The sequence below is a fragment of the Lepidochelys kempii genome, chromosome 20 (assembly GCF_965140285.1).
Source record: "Lepidochelys kempii isolate rLepKem1 chromosome 20, rLepKem1.hap1, whole genome shotgun sequence".
NCBI classification, from domain to species: domain Eukaryota; kingdom Metazoa; phylum Chordata; order Testudines; family Cheloniidae; genus Lepidochelys; species Lepidochelys kempii.
In genome coordinates this window covers 23106851-23128586 of record NC_136399.1, presented here as the reverse complement: position 1 = coordinate 23128586, position 21736 = coordinate 23106851, and the positions used below count along the sequence as shown (strand labels likewise).

Sequence of the window (21736 nt, the reverse complement as noted above, 5' to 3'; positions counted from 1 at the left end):
TCATACAGTCAATGACTTGTTTACACTGCTCTATATACCTTCCACTGACCTGTAAGTACCATATTTATATTCCAATTGATTTAATTTTATAATGATATGGTGAAAATGAGAAAGTCAGCCATTTTTCAGTAATAGTGTGCTGGGACACTTGTCTTTTTATGCCTGATTTTGTAAGCAAGTGGTTTTTAAGTGAGGTGAAACTTGTTGGGGTGCAAGACAGATCAAACTCCTGGAAGGGGTGCAGTAGTTTGGAAAGGTTGAGAGCCACACTGTAGAGTATAGGAGTCACCATACTGGATTGGACCTGTGGTTCATTTAGGCCAATATCCTGTCTCTACCAGCAGCCAGCCCCACTGCAGCTTCTCCTAGAGTCCATAGGAAGACCTGTGTGTCCTAGCTGCACCAATGTCCCCACGCCCTGGCTGTGGGTGGTTCGTGGAGAAAACACACAGTCCTTCCCTGGCTTTGCATAAATGGCTAGATTTTTATCCTACAACTCAATCGATACCTCAGTCCTGTAGCAGGGATCAGTGCCAATGCAGGCCCCTGCCACAAATAAGCGTGCCTATGCTATGAGCTGGGCTGTTGGAAAGTGAGCATCCATACACAGCATTCCCCCCGCCGAGACACCATGTACATCCTCCTTAAGCCCTAAGCCTTGGGCTAGCCTTCTGCAGCGAGGTCTGTTTCACCCCTAGTGCATTGTGAGATACCGATCCCGTCAGATCGCCGGAGCCGCGTGTAGCCCAGTAGCAGCTGGAGGGCTGGAGGTTATAGGCTGGCAACACTTTTATTTTTAAGCATCTATTTATTTGTTTTATAAATAAGATGGTCATTGATGCAGCAAACCACAGTGCTGTGAGGAAGGGGCTAGAAGAGGATGTATCTGCACCTGCTAATAATGTATCACATTTGTTAAGTCCCAGTGATCCTCATCACCTATAACTGGTCCTGTCCTGCCCACACAGGAAGGCGTCATGGGTTAGGGTAAGAAGGAGGCTCCCTATACTAGCTGTGAGCTCGGAGGTGAGGGTCCTATTATGATCATTACAGTATGTGTGTGTCTCACCAGGCCCATCCACCCCTTGCAGCCATGGTTGTTTCAGTGCATTCTGGGATTCACCTGTCTGGTAGTTCCTGGGAGAAGGGGCTTGTGGGAATTTCTTAACACAAAGCACTGAATTGTGGGATGGAGGTCACAAGTGGGGGTGGAGGACAGGGCAGCTGCAATTCTTGTGGGAAGAAACCAGTCCCAATCCAGACAAACCTGAGCTAATGACAGTGTTCCAGGCTTTCCAGGCAGCTAGGTAACCCAAACCTTGGAAGCACCTGGGGATGCCTTGCAGGCGTCATGAGACCAGGGCATCCAAACAAGGGTTGCTTGCAATGACTTTTCACCTGCTATAGATAGAGGTCCTAAAGTAATCCTTTAACTCTTGACTTGCTGAATCATATTACACGTTCATGCTGGATGGAGCAAAGATGTTTTCCCATCTTCACCATCCTTCCTCCCAGGGGCTCATGGCCTAAACTCTACAACATACATACGCTGAAGAGTTCAGCCAAAGGGCCAGGCTCTGCACTCTTACCTGGGTGTAAATCTGGTGTCACTCCACTGAGGTCCAAGGTGTGACTCTGGATTTACACCAGTGTAACTAAGATCAGAATCTACTCCGGAGATCTTTACTTAGCACTATCAGAAATCCAACGTTCTGCTGCTCCTCGCCTTAACATGACATGCAGGAATAACACACAAAAGGGGCTTCATTCTGATCTTGTATATATGGGTGTAAATCACGAATAAGTCCATTAAATTCAATCGGCCAGATCAGCTGGTGTCAACATACAAACATACCAGACGCACATACATTCTCACACTGATTCACACGGTGTCTCACACTTTCACCCATATGCCCCTGGTAAATGTGGTAAACCCACTCATGTACCGTCCACTAAAAGAGAAACCCACACAGGCTGCCATGCTCCAGTAGAGGGGATCTGTGAATTTGCATGCGCAGGCAAAATGTTTGTAACAATCTCTCTGTTTTTTAAAAAAGAAAACGCCCAGAACAGAAACTCCCCTCAGATGTCAAAGAGCATAAAACTGAATCTGCTGCTGAAGGAGCATAAAGGGCAAGTAATGCAAAGAGGTGAACGCAAAATGAGAGCATGAGAGAGAGAGAGATGACCACTTTTGTGGGCCACATCTTCAGCGGTTGTAAATCGGCATAGTGCTATTTGAAGTCAATGGAACTATGTAAATACGCACCAGCTGGAGATATGGCTGACTGACTCCAAGGAGCAATGCTGATTTACATCAGCTGGAGATGCGGCCTCTTAATGCCAGTTATTTTACACCAGCTATGGATTTGGCCCTGTGGACTCTAAAGCAGTGATGCTGAATCCGATTTACAGCAGATTGGGCTGCGTCCCGGCACCAGTTAGAAAATCACCTCTCCAACAAGCAGTTGTTTAATTAATATGTTTATCCCGCAGTCAGCCGTGCTGTGCCAACAGAGCAGGGACCTCAGCCCCAGATGCCAGCTACAAACATCTCAAGGGTGTAAAACAAAGAACCAAACTCTGCCCTCGGAGACACACAAGCAACTCCACTGCCTTCAATGGGAACCGAGTGTGTGCGTCTAATGGCAGAACAGCCCCCTAAAGATGCAGATAGGTGATCTGGGAGCACTTCTAGGAGCAGCTAGAGGCCGCAGCTGAGCTCACAGCCCCATTGTGCCCCTGACACACAATGAGACACTCCCTGCCCCACAGAGCTCACAGGCTCAATGGACAAGACAGACACAGGAAGGGTTGTTATCTCCATTTTAAAGAGAAGGAAACTGAAGCCCCCAGACAGGTGAAGGAGTCAGTGGCAGAGCTGGAACTGAACCCAGGTCCCAGTCCTGTGCCTTACACATCAGATCATCCTTCCTCTCAGTGGAGACGCCCGGGGGCAGAGTCAGGAGCAATGAGATGAATTTAAGAAAAGGACGTTTGAGGGTGAACGGCCCCGATTCCGATCTCACTCACATCGATGTCCGTTCAGGGGGACTCCCTTGAAGCCGGTACAACCTGTGCATTTCCAGCAGTGCACCCGAGATCAGACTCTGGCCCGGTGTCAGGGAGAACAGCCTGGCCATGAGATCTACCAGGCTGGAGAATTGCTTCCTCTTGTGGGAAGGGCAGGAGCCACATGTCATGCTAGAGCCGTGAGGGGAACAAGCCGGTCCCGGGCCCCAGTGTGGGAGGGAAATGGATCAGATGGTCCAATGCCAGTCAGCTTCTCCACCTCTGCTTGCCACGATCCTGTCCCATAGCTCCACTCACTGTAATACCTGCCCAGCATTTTGAGCAGTGATATTCAGACCTCAGCGGCTCAGGAGCCAAATTAGCCATCGCCATTATGCAAAGGAGCCACAGGAGGGTGGATTCATTGTTTCATTTACTATATTACTATTCATATTTAAACAGTACGATGGGAAATATTTAGTTTTACATCTCTCCATATATTATTCTCACAGCAAATAAGTTAGTAGCTTAGTGCAAGTTGATAACTGAATGAGTTAATAACATAGTAAAAGAATCCAGATTGGTTAATAACACAGATCGATTAATAATTAAATCACAGTGTTTTAATAGCATGTGCTGCAAAGAGCTGTAGGAGACCCATGAAAGACCCTCTTGCAGCTCACGAGTGGAAGTCTGAGAATCACTGATTTAGAGAGAATAGGTCCGGAGCAGTCCCACATGGGGCAGGCTGTGTGACACCTCCCCTCCCTGCTGTGGATTCAGGGACTCAGCTAGCACTGCCGTTCACAGATCCAGCTCTCAGTCGTGGAGCATCTGGCATCGTTCCACTTCCCATCGAAGCGTATGCTGCCACAGTCCTCCCCATACTGCCCAACATTGTTGGGTTCCCCGGCCCCCCAGAACCTGAGAAGGAAACAGAAGCCCCATGGAATTAGAGGTCTCTGATTTGAAAACCTCTTCCATGTGGGTGGTGTGAAATGAGCCAGTTCCTAGGGGACAGGTCTCCCTGTCACCGACGCCAGTGGGCACTGACTGGTCTGATAGTTTTAGCACAGAGAGTCAAGGTGGGCATGGACTGATCTGCCTACTCACTCCTTGAGGTGGTGCCTGGAGGTCAGAGCCATGGCAGGTTGGTGCTAGCCACTGAATAGTGGGAAGCTGTCCCAGCCACTCCTCAAGCCATAGCTGTTCTCAGCTTGGAGGACATCAGTGTCCGGTGCATTTTACGGGTGAGGAAACTGAGGCAAAGAGCAGGAAGCGATGTGCCTCACAGTATGCCAGCAGAACACACTGCTGGGGCTGGGACTAGAACCCAGAAGCGCTGCCTACGTGTCCACTGCCCTGTCCACTGGGCCATGTTGCTGTTCTCCCCAGCACCTTTCCTTAGCATGACATTCGGAATGCCCCATGGTAAAGCAGCTTTCTGCTCCGCAGAAACAGAAAGCAGACTCATAACCTTCTTTCCCTGGTTGAGCCACTAAAGGGGACCAGAGACCCCCCGAATATCAATTGCATTGGTATCAGTGCTCCGTCTGGCTCTTTAGGGAGAGAGGAGATAACGCAGAAACAGTTCTCGCTCCAAAGAGGCTGAACAAAGAGGGACTTGCCTGATAGACAAGAGGCTGCCATCCAGCCAGCGCCACTCCCCTTCCTTCGCTGAGTCGCTGAGGCCCAGCCAGTACACTTCGGGCTCAATGATGTGGTTTGACAAAAATATCTATGTGGGAAAACGGGAAGAAGACAATCATGATCCCAAGCAGAAGGTGAGAGGGGAGGGGAGGGGGTTCCATGGGGCCTGTGTTTGTGGCCAGCAGAGTCTGTAGCTGTAGATTCTCACCCCTCTCCGTTTTTCCAACTCTTTACATTAGGGCTGGCCACCCTGGATTTCTCAGGATGCACCAGGCATTTCCCATGGATGCATCGCTTCCCCTCTCCAAGAGGAGTGACCATTGTGCATCATGGGAGTTGTAGACGGGCTGGGTAGCCTGACCGCTAAAGAATGGGGGTCTGCGTCATCGAAACTACAGCTCCCATGAGGCACTGCAGCAGCATGTCCAAAGTGAAATGTTTCCGTTTTCCGTCGAAAATTTGCGGTATATAAATATTTGCCCCCCCAAAATGAAATTTTCCACAGGGAAAAAAAAGCTCATTTTCTGACCCGCTGTACTTCAAATGCCTCATCCCTGCCCTTTGCCCTGCAAATCTCCCCTGCAGAATGGGAGGTGAACAGTGGCCTGTTTGGGGCAGGGCTGTCTTTTTGTGACGTGCGTACAGCACCTAGCACAACAGGGCTCTGATTGGTCCTTCTAGGTGCTACCACAATACAGATCAGTGATAATAAGGCTGAATATTACACTGCTGTACCCTGACAACTGCAGGTCATTTTCAATCCTTCTACAGCTGCTGAGGGTCTGCCTTTGGGGCCTGTGAATTCCATGGTCTTAGGTCTCCTCCGTGCAGGGGTACCAAGGAATCATCTTACTGTCCCTGTTAAGTCCCATTCTGCACCCTGGTTACTGGGGGAGCCTTAAGTCCATGCCTGAAGATGAGACAGCGAAATACACACACTATGAGCTGTACTGCTCGGGAGTCAGATTTTGGTTCTGGTGACTCCAGATTCACACCAGCACCTTGACCACCTCTGCACTACATGTGCATCCTCCCAGCACCAACTAGTCTCTCAAGGTCCTGTTCCCAGCAGGCACCCGTCTCAATGTAAACCTTAAGGTGGATTCTCCCTCAGGGCAGGATTCCTTCTGCAAAGTCCTGGTGAGGAATCTGGAGTGGGGTCTTCCCCCGGATATCAAAAGGCCTTCCCTAGTGTGGTAGTGAGCAGCTGTGAAAAGCATTTTACCTCTGGGTCAGCAGCTGAAATTCTGCGCAGGTCGGTAGTGATCAAATGTTATTTTTAGGTCCCCATGGGACTCTGTGATTTGGATTCACAGGGGATTAGAACTGCCCCCCACCCCACACACATGAATTTTGATTCATCCACATCTGACACTGAGATTTCTGTTCACAAAGCTCACTCGACATTTTTCAAATGACTCTAAGTATCCAGGTTCCCCCAATCCCTCTTGAACAGCAAGCTACATCCAAAGATTCCTAAAGAGGAATTCTTCTAAATTCCTGGAGAACTTGGACCAGACTCTGATCTCAGTTATGCTGGGGGTCAAGCAAGAGTAACTCCAGATTCACCCTGGGGTAACAGCACAGAGTCTGTCTCTTTGTGCTTAATTCCCTCCATTCTGCATGATCCAAAATAGGAATCTGAGTGGATGGCTTACCTGTTCCTGTTTGGTGTTAACAATAACCAGATGAGACCCTTCATTGGTACAGAACTGCTTAGCATCCAACCAGGATTTAGCCAATGTTGAAAAGAAGTAGCAATTTTTCTCAAAATGCTGCCAGCCAGGTGGACATGTTGTGCAGATGAATTCTGCGAGAAGTCAAATGATGGGACAAGCCTGCATTAGAGAGTCAAAATGCAGTCCAACAGCAGTGTAAAAACTCAGCCGTGTCCCCATACTTTTTATTTACTTCTGACATTCTCACTGGGTTCCAGAAAATAATTTGCACTGAATTTGCGTATTCCCTGAAATTGGATTCTTTTTCCTTCCACCAGCTGCTTACAAGCAGTTAAAGTGATTCTTGAATTTATTCAGTACTTAGACTTATTCGTGAATTTCACCATGAAATTTCCCCGCCCGCTCTTGAAAAGCTTGCCATATAGTTTGTTGCAAATATTCATACTTCGACATTCATCCTCTGTGGGGTGGTTTTAAAAGTTACAGGCATTGTCACCGCTCTGACATGTGCTAGCAGGTGGCAGGGCGTGGTAGGTTGGTTTCCCAATGAAAAATGAATCAGTGAGTTAATATTTTCCTAGTATAACTTGTTGATTTTTGCTCTGTGCACAAGTCCTGGGAAAGAGGTGCCCATAAACAAAATGAAGGCTAATCTGTGATCTCTGCCCAGACACTGATGTCCAGTTTCCTAGATACAACTCTGCCCCAAGAATTGACCCTAGTTAGAGAGTGGCAGGCAGGGAGCAAACTCCCTTGCTAGTTGCAACAGCTCCCCCCACAAAATATCACAGCCTGCACACAACAACATAGCATGTCTTCAAAGACTGAATACTGCTGACATGTTTGGAAAGAGAACTTGCAAGCTGATGTACAACAGCACCATCTGGTGGCTTCTGCCATACAGTATTGTATCCATCCCATGTTAGGCTCCATTATGTATTTAGCCAACTAGGGGCAAGATTATCAGCTGTGTCTGTTTCCACTGGGTGGAGGGCTGGTATCAGGGAATGGGTTATGGCTCCCTGAGTCTCTGGCCGGTTCTACACCAACTCTGGTGCCCAAGGCGTAGAACCAATGAGAGAATCAGGGCCAGGCAGGAGGGTGGCATGGGAGACATCTGTGCTGCCTCTACAGCCTCTGGGGACTCCCAGCTGGGGAGATGTGGTCGGTTTCAGTGAATAGGGAGCTGCGCAGGTCATAGGCCTTTTGGGAACATGAAAGTCGAATCCGCTGTTCCCTGTTGACTTTCACTGACTCTGGGCATTTGCGGTTAACGCTGTCACTGGTTTCAAGCCCTGTCTGGTGCCCCCTTACCCGTGATGTTCTGTAACTCCTCCTGCACCCTGCTCAAGACCTCCTGGAGTCTGTCATGGTCCCTTCTTGCCTCAGCCAGCTCCTTCGACAAACTGTGCGTTAGGTTCCTTATCTCTGTCGGAACAGGCAGGGGGTAGAAAAATGCCACCGGAATCAACAGGTTCATATTTCTGGGCTGGCTCAGATCTTCCTGCACAGCAGCTGGAAATTTCTATCTATGTGTCCATCCATCCGCAAACACATTATCTGTCCCCATTCACAGCCTTCGACCTAGCTACACTCCGACACTAGAGGCCACCATTGTATTAGCTAAGTACCTTTGCTATCCTAGGCTCATTGATTTTCCTTCAAGCCGACTGTTGGATTCAGTGAGGGAATATTTAGCTGGCAATCAGGTAGCCCACACTCCCCCTCAGAATCACGGGGCTCTTCTATGGAGGTCTAAATCTATAGTCACGGCAGTGACCCCACCTTACCAAGATCAGAATCCGGCTCATGTTTGCACGGGATGGGCCTGATACCAGAAGGGCTGAGCATTCCCGAATTTCTCCTGCAGGCCATAGGAGCTTTGAGCTCTCAGCAGCACTGAGTGAACCAGAGGCCCCCCCACCCCCTCCGAGTCCCTGCCAGCCCTGCACTCCTACATATCTACAGGGTACTGAGACCACAATGCAGCAAAGCACTTAAACATAAAGCCAGTGATTTTCAACCTTTTTTCATTTGCGGACCCCTGAGCCTTAGAACGGTGGTGAGGACCCCTTTGGAAATCTTAGATATAGTCTGTGGACCCCCACGCGTCGGTGGACCACAGGTCGAAAACCATTGCTCTGAGCACGTATCATCCCTCACAGTAATCAGGAGTGTAGAGTTGTTTGACAGCTGCTATCATGGGTAACAATTTGGGGATTGAGCTGGGGCCCTCCAGAGATAAAGCTACCCATCCATCTCCCCAAATCAGCCCAGAGCGGGACCTGTCACGCGGGCTCACCCGTGGGTTACACGTGCATAGTGCCTTTGCTGGATCAGGGTCTGAGATCCAAACTTCTGCTGCAGCATGAACTGGGCTCAGGATAAAACCCGGGAAGGCCCAAGGGAACAGGATGCAGCTGATCCCAAACTAAAATGGGATTATCCATGTAGGGCTCCCTGCTCCATCCTCACACTTCCCCTTTCTGATCCTCCTTCTCTCCTTCCATTTCAGCTTGCCCTCCACACGGGAAGAGCAGACGCAGGAGTCCTTCTACAAGGAAGTAGCAGTGATCAGGCGTTGGAAGGAAAAGGATGTTTCTCACCTATGGCGTCCTGGAGATGTAATGGGTCTTTCGCATAATCAGCTTGGACCTCCTCTATTGCCAGCCTGACCCCAGCCAGCTCCTTGGACACTGCAAACAACAAGGGGCAGAAAAGAACTTTCGTACATTGGTGCATCGAAGGAAGAGACTCCACCCATGTGGAGCCCCCACGATTTTATTGCACGTCTTCTGACATTTGATATGTTTCTTCAAGCCCCCAGTCCTCGATTTATGCAGTTAGGAGAGAGTCTCAGCTTTCATTTAAAAAAATTAATTTCTACCCCTCACGGTAGCGGAGAACAGCTTAATAACGTGACCCAAGAGGCTCAGAAACCAGAACACAATAAATCAAGCCCAACTTTTATTGTATTTTTTAAAATCTCGTGAGTTTTAAGCCAGTCTCATGGGCTTGACTCAAGATTTTTGAATGCTGGGGTTGGCAGCACAAGGGAGCTGTTTATGCCCAACCTCGCGAGAGGCATCCGCAGAACATACCATTAAGAAGTCGACTGTTAAACACGCTGAATTCTTTGGACATCTTCAACTCTAAAAGGAAGATGAGAGAATGGGGAGTTTCCTTTTTAAATAACAACACAGGACCTCATGCTGCCCCACCCACACGCTCCACCCCTGAGGAACGCGGGATAAGGACCATTCATCCAGGAGTGTGTGAAATTTATGCAGCAAGGGCAGTCGTTGGCAAGGATGTAAATGGGTTTCACTTACAGCTATTAATGATTTATATTACAGTGCTGCCTAGAGGCCCCAACTGAGATTAGGGCCCCTTTGTGCCAGGTGCTGCACAAACATGAACTGATATTGGGTACCATTGCTCTGGGCACTGCATAGACACAGAGCGAGAGACAGTTGCAAATAGATAAGAAATGTTATCCATTTCACAGAGAGTGAAACTGAGGCACAGAGAAATGAAGTGACTGTTTCAAGGTCACACAGGGCGTCAGCAGCAAAACTGGGAACTGAAGCCAGATCTTGTGAATTCCAGCCCATGCCTGAGCCAGAACAGCAGCCAACCTCTACTCAGCTGGAGCTCAGACCCCCTTTGGGGCAGCAGGGTCTGAGTACTAACCCACTGTTACTGTGATGTTCTCAGTGCTCATGACGTGCTGCACAGTGACATCCCTGCAGTCCAGGTGGATGCAGGCTCATTACAGCATTTAGAGTCCCGGGGAAAATTAGCAAATTAAGACCAGTGTTTATTAAGAGAGATCCAGTCAATGACCCACACAGGGGAACTGTGGTGGAGAAAACAGATCAGACTCAGGACTGCATTAAGGCAATTCAGGGGCATCAGGCACACCCCAGCATGAGGGTTCCCATTGGCCCTGCCCCTGTGCAATGATCCTAATCGTAGGTGGGTTTGCAGGGCTATTTGCTGGGTTTTTGAGGACACACTAGCACACTCTGCGTTGCATCCAAGGGTGCTAAAGGAGTTGGCGGATGTGATTGCAGAGCCATTGGCCATTATCTTTGAAAACTCATGGCGATCGGGGGAGGTCCCAGATGACTGGAAAAAGGCTAATGTAGTGCCCATCTTTAAAAAAGGGAAGAAGGAGGATCCTGGGAACTACAGGCCAGTCAGCCTCACCTCAGTCCCTGGAAAAATCATGGAGCAGGTCCTCAAGGAATCAATTCTGAAGCACTTAGAAGAGAGGAAAGTGATCAGGAACAGTCAGCATGGATTCACCAAGGGCAAGTCATGCCTGACTAATCTAATTGCCTTCTATGACGAGATAACTGGCTCTGTGGATGAAGGGAAAGCAGTGGACGTGTTGTTCCTTCACTTTAGCAAAGCTTTTGACACGGTCTCCCACAGTATTCTTGCCAGCAAGTCAAAGAAGTATGGGCTGGATGAATGGACTCTAAGGTGGATAGAAAGCTGGCTAGATTGTCGGGCTCAACGGGTAGTGATCAATGGCTCCATGTCTAGTTGGCATCCGGTATCAAGTGGAGTGCCCCAGGGGTTGGTTTTATTCAATATCTTATTATTGGTTTTATTCAATATCTTCATAAATGATCTGCAGGATGGTGTGGATTGCACCTTCAGCAAGTTTGCAGATGACACTAAACTGGGAGGAGTGGTAGATACGCTGGAGGGTAGGGATAGGATACAGAGGGACCTAGACAAATTGGAGGATTGGGCCAAAAGAAATCTGATGAGGTTCAATAAGGACAAGTGCAGAGTCCTGCACTTAGGACGGAAGAATCCCATGCACCGCTACAGACTAGGGACCAAATGGCTAGGCAGCAGTTCTGCAGAAAAGGACCTAGGGGTTACAGTGGACGAGAAGCTGGATACGAGTCAACAATATTCCATTGTTGCCAAGAAGGCCAATGGCATTTTGGGATGTATAATTAGGGGCATTGCCAGCAGATCGAGGGACGTGATCGTTCCCCTCTATTCGACATTGGTGAGGCCTCATCTGGAGTACTGTGTCCAGTTTTGGGCCCCACACTACAAGAAGGATGTGGAAAAATTGGAAAGAGTCCAGCGGAGGGCAACAAAAATGATTAGGGGACTGGAACACATGACTTATGAGGAGAGGCTGAGGGAACTGGGGATGTTTAGTCTTCAGAAGAGAAGGATGAGGGGGGATTTGATAGCTGCTTTCAACTACCTGAAAGGGGGTTCCAAAGAGGATGGCTCTAGACTGTTCTCAGTGGTAGCAGATGACAGAACGAGGAGTAATGGTCTCAAGTTGCAGTGGGGGAGGTTTAGGTTGGATATTAGGAAAAACCTTTTCACTAGGAGGGTGCTAGTGAAACACTGGAATGCGTTGCCTAGGGAGGTGGTGGAATCTCCTTCCCTAGAAGTTTTTAAGGTCAGGTTTGTCAAAGCCCTGGCTGGGATGATTTAGTCAGGGATCGGTCCTGCTTTGAGCAGGGGGTTGGACTAGATGACCTCCTGAGGTCCCTTCCAACCCTGATATTCTACTCTTCTGGGCAGGCTGAGGCCTCCACCTGCCCATATTTCTGCTTCCTTTCTTCAGATGGTCTGGGGAGTGTCCTGGAGGAGACGGGTCTCAATTCCCACTCACCCAAGCAGTAATTGTCTGTATGGGGCCCCAGGGATGTTCCTACCCCTGGTACAGACCAATTCCACTCATGCCTATGGCTTCCCCAGGGGTAACACTCTCAGACTCAAAGTAGAGGCATGACCTCACCAGAACAAAATCTCATTGGAGATTCAGTGATCCTAAGATCAGGGTAGTTGTTGTGCAACAACTTCCAAGAGTATGTCTACACCTAAAATGCTACAGCAGCTGTGCTTCAGTGTAGACACTCACTACGACAGGAGGGGTTCTCCTGTGACTATGTTAATCCATTTTCCCAGAGCCAGTAGCTAGGTTGATGGAAGAATTCTTCCATCAACCTTGCACTGTCTACTGCACGGGTTAGGTCAGCATAGCTACATCTGTCAGCGGTGTAAAAAATCACACCCCTTAGAGACGTAGTTATGCAGATTGTTAACTTTTAAAGTAGACCAGCCCCAAAGAGCTGCTTATACCTCCTGTGATTGTCCCACTCCCCACAACGACCTATGGTCCTATATGAGCTGTGGGTCACATCCACAGCTAATGTACATTGGTTAAGCTCCACTGAAGTGATTTCCACCCGCCAAGAGTCTGACCCCGTGGGACTGACTCTCCTCTCCCTTAAGGCATAAGAACCACAAAAGATGTGCCAGATCAAAGGGAGAGAAATGTTTCCTTTATCCTCTCACCCACATAGTCCTGGAGAGCTGACAGATTTCTCTTGGAATCTCTTCTGGCCATATCTCGATCCAGCTGGGCTTCAGCAAGACCCTGGAACACTGTAGACACGAGACCTCTTGATAGCAGAGTAAAGTTTATGAGCAGGGGAAAACTCATATCTTTGGGGACATCAGTGCTGCTGTAATGTGCACTTTCCTCCCAGACACCACTCAAGACCCATTGCGATAACTGGGTCTACAAATTTACCCTCCTTGTGAGCTCAACTGTGAAAAGCGAGTGAACATTCCTCAAATGTCACAGTGACAGCAAATTTTGATGGGGAACGGTGCAAAAGGGAAACAGAAAGACTGAATTAGTCCAGACAAAAAGGCCTTTTGATAGAATTCAAAGACTGTGGTTTAGATCATGCCTGGTAAACAAGAAAAATTTGAGACCAGAGACTCCAGCCCTGGAGCACCCATGGAGTTGGTACCTATGCCCACATCAGTGCACTGGGCCATGCACTGTTGCCAACTCCCATGATTATTTCACAAGTCTCACAATATTTGATCAGCTTCTTCAAGCCGCAGCTCCTAGATACATATCACTAGGGAAGAATCTCAGCTTTCATTTAGAAAAGGTAAGTCTATGGCCCTCGTGTTTGCACAGAAAACCTTAAAAATGAGAGCTGACCAAGACCCTAACTTCTCAGAAACAAGGAGATGAATAACACGAGCCCAAGATTTATCATATTTTTAAAAAGCTCATGATTTTTAAGCCAATCTCATGGGCCTGACTCATGATTTTGAACGTCGGCGTTGGAGATACTCATCGGTTATGCCGTGATCTCTTGAGAAACACCAGCAGAACATACCGTTAGCCAGTTGTTTGGTAAATGCACTGAATTGTTTGGTCATCTCCAACTCTAAAAGGAAGATGAAAGCATGGTTCGTTTCAATTTTAAACACCAACAACTGAGCCCCTCACGCTGCCCCACCCACATGCCTGCCCCATGGGGAGGACCGGATCATGGCTATTCATCCAGAGCAGTGTGAAAATTATGCCTCAGTGGCAATGTGACAGGGTGTACCTGGCACTTTATGGCCCCCTGCTGGAGGCCCTAAGGTCCAACTACACCCTGGTCCCAGGAAGGAGCAACGAAGGTGTGTCTGCAGGACTGCCTGGAAAGGCAGCACAGAAGCAGCCAGTCAGAGCCCAGCAGGCTCAGATAAAAAGAGCTGCAGGGGCTGACTGCAGGTCAGTCCCTAGCTGGGGCCAGAGTGGTGAGGAACAGGACTGTGTTCTAGCCAAAGGAGCTCAACAGGCTGCATTTGCCAAACCTAGGAGCTGAGCGCTCTAGCCCTAAGTTAACAGACAGAGGTGAAAAGACCAGGTGGGAAGAGGCCCAGGGAATATACCAGCAACCAATTAAAGGAGGCCATACGTAGTGGCTGTTTATAGGGTCCCTGGGTTGGGACCTAGAGTAGTGGGCAGGCCTGGTGTTCCCACCAGCACTAGCAAAGTGGACTAAGCCCCAGGAAGGGGACAAGGCTTGTTCAGAAGAATGGAATTCAAAGGGCCCAGAGATGGGACGGAAGCCTTTAGTGAGGGTGACACTTTGTTGAATTCTTTGCTGCTTCAGAAGGTGCTCATCCATTTTTGACTGTGTGACTTGGCCAGAGGGCTGAGCCACTGAAGGTGACAACCTACAGGGGGCGCCAGGAGCAGGAGAAAGTCCTTCAGTACCAGATGCAGCAACTGGAGACACTCAAGAGACGAGTGTCCCCCCATTACAGGCAGCAATTGGTAAGGTTGTAAATAGGTTTAACTTATTATTATTTCATTATTATTGCCTAAAAGCCCCAGCTGTGATTGAGGCCCCCTTGTTCCAGGTGCTGTACAGAGCCCAACTGACACAGAGACCCCGTTGCTCTGGGTACTGCACAGTGACAAAATGAGAGACACTCCCTTACCCTGAGCTGGAGAGCATATAATACAATTAGACAGGAAATGTTACCCATTTCACAGATAGTGAAACTGAGGCACGGAGAAATGAAGTGACTGTTTCAAGGTCACACAGCAAGTCAGCATCAAACCTGAGAACTGAAGCCAGATCTCCTGAGTTCCAGCCCATGCCTGAGCCACAACAACAGCCAACGTCTACTCAGCTGGGGCTCAGACCCCCTTTGGGAGCAGCAGGGTCTGAGTACTAACCCTCTGTTACTGTGATGTTCTCAGTGCCCATGACGTGCTGCACAGTGACACCCCTGCTGCCCAGGTGGGTGCAGGTTTGTTACAATGTTTAGAGTCCCAGAGGAAAATTAGGAAATTAACAACAGCGTTTATTCAGAGAGATCCAGTCAATGACCCGTGCAGGGGGACTGTGTTGGAAAGAACAGGTCAGACCCAGGACTACATTGAGGCAATCCAGGGGCACCAGGCACACCAAGCCTGGTGGTTCCCATTGGCCTTGCCCCTGTACAATGGTCCCAGCCCTAGGTGGGTTGGCAGGGACCATCCGCTGGATGATTGGAGAACCACCACCACACTTCTCCCCCTGTCCAGTTTACTACTTCCTTACTTCATTTGAGCTGGGGTCTGTCCTGGAGGACACAGGTCTCTTTCCCCACTCACCCAAGCAGTGGCTGTTTATGGGAGCCCCAGGCACATGCCTGCTCCGGGAGAGACCATTCCATCTACGCCAAGACTTCCCCAGCAGGATAACACTCTCAGCCAATGAGACACTGGTAGAAATGTGACCTCATCAGAACAAAATTTCATTGGACAATCAGTGATCCTAGGAACATGACAATGTCCAACAGCTTCGAAGAGCTGCTTCCACCTCCTGTGGTTGTCCCTCTCCCCACAATAATCTACAGTCCTGTCTGAGCTGTGGTCAGATCCCCAACTGATATATGTCTGCTCAGCTTCATCTAAGTCCAAGGACCTATATCAACTTCCACCAGCAGTGCAACTGACCCCGTGGGCCCGACTCTCCCCTCCCTTGAGGTGTATGGACCAAAAATGATCCGCCAAGTCTTACAAGAAATAGAAGCATTTCCTTTATCCTCTCACCTAGATAGTCCTGGTGATGTGACAGATTTCTCTTGGCATCTCTTCTGATTGTATCTCGATCCAGCTGGGCTTCGGCAAGACCCTGGAACACTGTAGACATGAGACTTTTGATAGCAGAGTAAAATTTATCAGCAGGGGAAAACCATATCTTTGAGGACATCTGTGTTTCTGTAAAAAGCACTTTCCCCCCAGTTACCACCCAAGACTTCTGGCGTCCATTACCTCATGCTAGCTGTGATCTTCCACAACAGGCGCACTGTGCTCAACACAGGGATAGATTATTCTGGACACCAGCTCGGTCCTGGGTACAATGTAGAGCTGTGTTGGGGCTGCTCTATGTTACATGGAGCTGCCAGTGGCCCCACTCTACGCAAGCACGGGATTGGTTGGACAGCTCCAAGGGGCATAGCAAAGCTGAGAATGAAAAGGCTCAGCCTTCGGAGAGCAATGCAGGGGTCTGACTGCGGTGCGGAGCAGAAAGCTGCCTGCTGCCACAAGGAGCCTGCCTCGGCTCGTGTGTGGTTAGCTGGTTGCAAAGTTAAAAAGGACAGGAAGGTGTTTGTCGGGCCCAAGCTCTCCTTGTGTTAATGTGGAAGAGGCAATTGTGGCATCGCACGGTGCCATGCTCCTGTTGCATTGTTCTCACCCCCAGACATTCCCTCTCCGACATTCATCTCCCTCACGCTGTTGCAAAAAGAACATTTTGATATAAATATTTCACAACCTTCAAACTAGCAACACAAACATGGCCCAGTTATTGATTTGGGATGAGATTTTTCGGAGCTTTGCGAGCTCAAGTCCCCTGGAAAGCTAGCAGGAGTTATGCTAAGGACAAATCCCACCCCTTTGAAAATCCGGTCCCCTTAACTCAGAGGTGAGGGAAAGTTACCTAGCAATGGTATCTGCTCCACAATGAAGGTCACAGCTGAGCCTCCATTCTCAGCCCAATTTTGTGCCCCACTGCTAAAATCCACCAAAAACTCGTCAGAGCAGCCTCATTCTTGGCAGGTTAGATCTGAGGCTGAGGTAGAAACGAACAGGAGACTTACATTTCCCAAGCTTCACCCAAATGAGAGCTGTAGATACTGTAATGCAAATTGCCAGCAGGACACACAGGATCGCAATGGCCTTCCCTTGGGCGGAGTTGGAGAGGCAAAGAGCTGTGGGGAGCAACACTGGTTAGATCTCTCAATGTGGGATTAACCCCTCCTAATGTTCCCTTTGGGGAGAGACTCCAGGCACTGAACATGCTTCCCTTAAAGAGAAGATGACTGGACAAAGGGCATGGAGGGATTTACCACAGGGTAAATACCTTGAAGGACTTCTAAGTCCCCTGTGTTCCATTTTCCATGTTGGGAATCCCTCTCCCTTTTGGCAATCTGGGAAGGACAGGGTGAGTGTGACCCCCAGATTGAGAAGCTCTTGCCTTAAAGGGAACATGAGAATCCTCTCGGGCTCAAGCAGGAAGATATGGTCAGGCTCCCAGGACCAGTTTCGTCCCTGGAATAGCAACTCTGAAGGCACTGGAGTGACCCAGGGATGAGTTTGCCCCATGGTAAGAAAGGAGTTTATGTGGAAGATGGGAATATCCAGACTTGACCAAGACACTAATTGGGAGAGAGAGAGAAACTCTCCTGATTTTGGGCACCGGCCAACCACAAATTCGGAAAGCCAGGAATAGGACCCAGGCCTCCTGACTCCCAGGGCAGCTCCTTAATCACAAGAACACCCTTCCTCAGGCCAGCTCACCTTTGCCACCTTTCTCAGGTGAGCGGCTCGCTCCCTGCACTGTCAATTCCACCTGCTCTTCCTCCCATTTGTGATAGGAGCTGTCCGGTTGCATGGCTGCGGATGTCTCTGTTCGGCTTCTTGCGGTTGGTGCGGTTTATATTGATAGGAGCCATCATCATGCCTTTCCGGGGGGAACGGACGCCTCTGGTCACACTTCCCATTCTCACAGTTGCCTGGTGAGGGACCGTGGCCCAACCATTTCCTCTCCAGATCAGTGCAGATTCATAGAGTCCCTGTGGTTGCAGTTTCTGGTTCTTAGACTCCCAGGCTCTGGGATTGCTCAACTCCCATTGACTTTTATCAGAGCATGTTGAAATCAGCACTTCTCTCCCAGAGGCTGCTCAAGACAATCTGCCACCCTAGGCAAAACTTCAGTGTTCCATCCCCCTCCTCAGAGGCCAAGGGTAGCAGATTTGGCCAGTCACTCCTACGTCGTGAAGGAAAGGGCAGCAGTGCCAAATTCCAGTGCATGGCATTGTGGTCTTGTATGACTGGGGGGCAGCCAGGCTAAATTTGCCACTGTAGGCAGCTGCTCAGAAGTCTGCCACCGTAGACATCTGCCTACACTGCATGTACCTAGAGCAGCCTCTGCGAGCACCTCACCTGATGGGGTCCTGTACTATTCCTGGACACACTAGACAGGATGGCAGGTGGGGTTAGCAGAAGGCTTCATGGCCAGAACAATATCAGTTTCTCACCATTAACAGGAGTCACACTCACTCTTCCAACTGGAAGCTTGTGGCATGGGCATCTTGATCCCACAAGGGCAAATGAACACTTGAAGAACTAAGAGGACATTCGACCCCAACGTGGACACCCCAGGGTCTGCTGGATCAGATAATCTCCTGTAGACGTCTCAGGGTTTGTGGGAACATGTGTCAGTGACTGCAGGGCAGTAGAGCTCACTACACCAGCTGTAACCCTGCCAGGGGCTCGTCCACACCCGCTAGTTCAGAGGTTAGGGGCAGTGTTCACTCTCTAAGCACTTTTTGCGAATACAGACTAACACGACTGTTACTCTGAAACATCTCTAAGCACTGCTTGTCCAGCTGAAAGAAGCCAGAGCCTGTCCCATGGGTGGAACCAATGCCAAGGTGCTCTGCCGAGGGGCAGTTTGAGTGGGGGAGGCAGTCCAGCCATGCAGGGGGAAGTAGCCAGAATCCCTTCCTTCCACTTGTAATCCAAGAGCGGCCGTTGCCTCGTAGTGACTCCTTGGAGACAGCAGCTCAGCATTTCGCTGATAACTCTACATACTCTCGCTCATATTAGCAAAAAATCCACTAGGTCAGCGATTACACGGTCCCAAGGATGGTCATGAGTAGGACCCTACCATATTCACGGCCATGAAAAACACGTCACGGACCATGACATCTGGCTATTGCAGAGGCGTTGCAGGATTGCCACCCTTACTTCTCCACGACCACCACCAGCTTCCTCCAGCCAGGGGAGGTTCCTGGAGGTGGGAGTGAGTCCTCAGATGGGGTACCCTGAGCCCTGCCCCTCCCTGGCTCCAGGCCGAGTGCTTGGGTTAAAGGGGCTTAATGAGGCCTTGGGGTGGCTTTGTGTGTGTGTGTGGGGGGGGTGACCATGGCACCCCCCAGACCACAGCATCCTGGGTGATCACCCCCCCATAAGGCCGGCCCTGTCCCCCCCCCTCCCCCGCGCAAAAAGTTATGACCCCACCCATAGCATGTCACCCTCACTTCTGCACTGCTGCTGGCGGCAATAAACTCTGAAGTTGGGTTCCCGGCCAGCAGCCGCCACTCTCCGGCCACCCAGCTCTGCAGGCAGTGCCCCCTCCAGCAGCAGTGCGGAGGTAAAGGTGGCAATATCACGACACCCGTACAATAGCCTTGCAATCCCCCACAGTCCCCTTTTTGGGTCGGGGCCCCCATGGTTTCCACGCCATGAAATCTGAGATTTAAATATCTGAAATATCTGAAATTTACACTTTTTAAAAATCCTCTGACCTTGAAATTGACCAGAACAGACCGTGAATTTGGTAAGGCCCTAGTCAGGAGATTTTTGGCAAGTAATAATTCTGAGGCCAATTGTATATTGTTTTAAAAAATCACCCTGCAGGTTATGTTGGAAGCATGAAAGTGGGGTCTGGTGGCAGCAGAGTTGGACTGGGGGTCAGGAGATCTGGGTTCCAATCCTGGCTCTGTTGCAGAGTAACCCTCTGCATTGGTCTCCCCATCAATAAAATGGGTATAATAACATTGACCTCCTTTACGAAGCATTTTGAGATCTGCTGATGAAGACCAGGGTACATTATATGTATTAGACCTCTTTGACTTGAACCACTATCACTGCTTCAGAGGAAGGTGTAAGGAGCCCCTAGGTGGACACGTCTATACCAGCACTGTTGGGCTGATGGATGCCTTTGAGGAGGCAGCTGTCAGTAGTGTTGAGCTGAACACCATTCTGCTTTGAGATCCTGAATACGCCAATGACATTGTCCTGTTGGCCCAGTTCAGTGAATCACTGCAGCCAATGGCAAGCTGGTCAGGCAAGAAGCTGCATGCATTGGTCCGGCTATTAACCCAGATAAAATGAAATCCCAGGCATTAGCATCTAACAGCCTCCAGCTCCCAATTACAAGCGACTCAATGTTCACCTGTCTGGACTGTTAAATATTTGGGAAACATCATAGAATCATAGAATATTAGGGTTGGAAGAGACCTCAGGAGGTCATCTAGTCCAACCCCCTGCTCAAAGCAGGACCAATCCCCAACTAAATCATCCAAGCCAGGGCTTCTTCAAGCTGGGCCTTCAAAACCTCTCAGGAAGGAGATTCCACCACCTGCCTAGGGAACCCATTCCAGTGCTTCACCACCCTCCTAGTGAAATAGTGTTTCCTAATATCCAGCCTAGACCTCCCTCTCTGAAACTTGAGACCATTGCTTCTTTTTCTGTCATCTGCCACAACTGAGACCAGCCGAGCTCCAGCCTCTCTGGAACCCCCCTGGACAGCCCTGGTAGATGCTTCAAAGATGTGGGTGCCCAAGCTCATATCGCAGCAGCAGCCGTGTTTCAGGTCATTCAGGATTCTCTGTGGGACCATCATGACATCAGGCTTGCTATGAAGCTGTGGACCTACAGAACCACAGTTCTACCGACTCTGTCATCTGGAAGTGAAATGTTTGTGGTGAGGAAGGCTGAAGGACACTGGACTGGTGCTGTCAATTCTCCTGATGTTGTCGTTGTCTCCGTCAGGTGTTTCATATCAAGTGGCAGGAGAAGATCAGAAATGAGGACATTTAAAGCTGAACTCAGCAATCGCCTCCATCAGCACTGGTTTGGGATCAGCAGCTTTCCTGGTCGGAAGTAATATAAGACGAACGAATTCCAAAGCATGCGTACCAAGAAATGCTGCTAAAGAGCCAGCAATCGTGCGGGTGTGAAAAGCTTACGCTTGCCAGTGATGGACATAAAAGGAGTATGCAATCAGACCACCCTAAGTATCTTGCCAGAGATCGACCTGGGTGGCGCTCACTTTGCAGGGGCCATGTCCCTTTGGGATTAGCCATTAATTCAAATCAAATAGACTTCAGGTGGACAATTCTGAAAGGTGGGGACATTTCTGACTCCAGGCAACTAGTGATTGGTTTGTGCCCTGAAGAAGAAGGGCAGAGACGTAGAGCATTTATGTTTATTTTTTTATCCTGTCTAACGTAACTGGTTATTTTTATGCTGAAAATACATAGGGCCTGATTCTTAGTTACATGAAGTTCCCTTTATTTCAGTGCAAAGGGCCCTGTTTGAAAATCATAATCAGGCCCTTCACCCTCGGTCTCACTGACATCCAGTGGCAGTGAGTTCGCCTGGCTAATTCTGTGCTGTGTACACTTTGGTGCCATGTTTGTGGCAATGCCTGGAATGTGCCAGGTGCTTTCCACCAGCAGCAGCTTCCTCCAGCCAGTTGCTTTCCAGAGACACAAGAAAGGATGGTCCTTGCCCTGAGAAACTCGCAGGCTAAGAATGGACAGAGAAGCAGGGACCAGGAAAGGGGAACAGCCAAACCACCAAATGCCAATCAGCAGATTCACTTGAGGCAGCCCATCAGAGAGGGACTGAAGTGTGTACAGGGTTGGAGCCTGTGGGATTGGCTATGGGAGGTCGTACCGTGCATCGGTGCCTTCCTGGGTGGGGGGACACAGCAGTGGCTGTATCAGCTGAGACAAGCCAGGACATGAGCCGATCAGGA

At 49.4% G+C, this 21736-nt stretch overlaps 1 protein-coding gene across 1 annotated transcript; it reads right to left on the bottom strand.

The window, feature by feature from the left end:
• Nucleotides 1–3803: 3803 nt before the first annotated feature.
• Nucleotides 3804–17578, bottom strand: LOC140901114 (CD209 antigen-like protein C). Its single transcript, XM_073319376.2, has 9 exons — nucleotides 17485–17578; nucleotides 16785–16895; nucleotides 15736–15825; nucleotides 9443–9493; nucleotides 8948–9037; nucleotides 7656–7769; nucleotides 6321–6472; nucleotides 4641–4750; nucleotides 3804–3936 (listed from the first exon to the last, which is right to left on the bottom strand). Exons 1-9 carry the CDS (start codon nucleotides 17576–17578, stop codon nucleotides 3804–3806), a joined length of 945 nt encoding a protein of 314 aa, XP_073175477.2.
• Nucleotides 17579–21736: the final 4158 nt, after the last annotated feature.

What these genes read in the sequence shown, in the direction of transcription:
- LOC140901114 (XM_073319376.2), bottom strand. Translation starts at nt 17,578, where the DNA reads ATGCAACCGGACAGCTCCTATCACAAATGGGAGGAAGAGCAGGTGGAA. An exon ending in TTAACACCAAACAGGAACAG is followed by an intron (nt 4,751 to 6,320) that starts GTAAGCCATCCA and finishes TTTCCCACATAG; the next exon opens with ATATTTTTGTCAAACCACAT. An exon ending in GGCAGCCTCTTGTCTATCAG is followed by an intron (nt 3,937 to 4,640) that starts GCAAGTCCCTCT and finishes TTTCCTTCTCAG; the next exon opens with GTTCTGGGGGGCCGGGGAAC.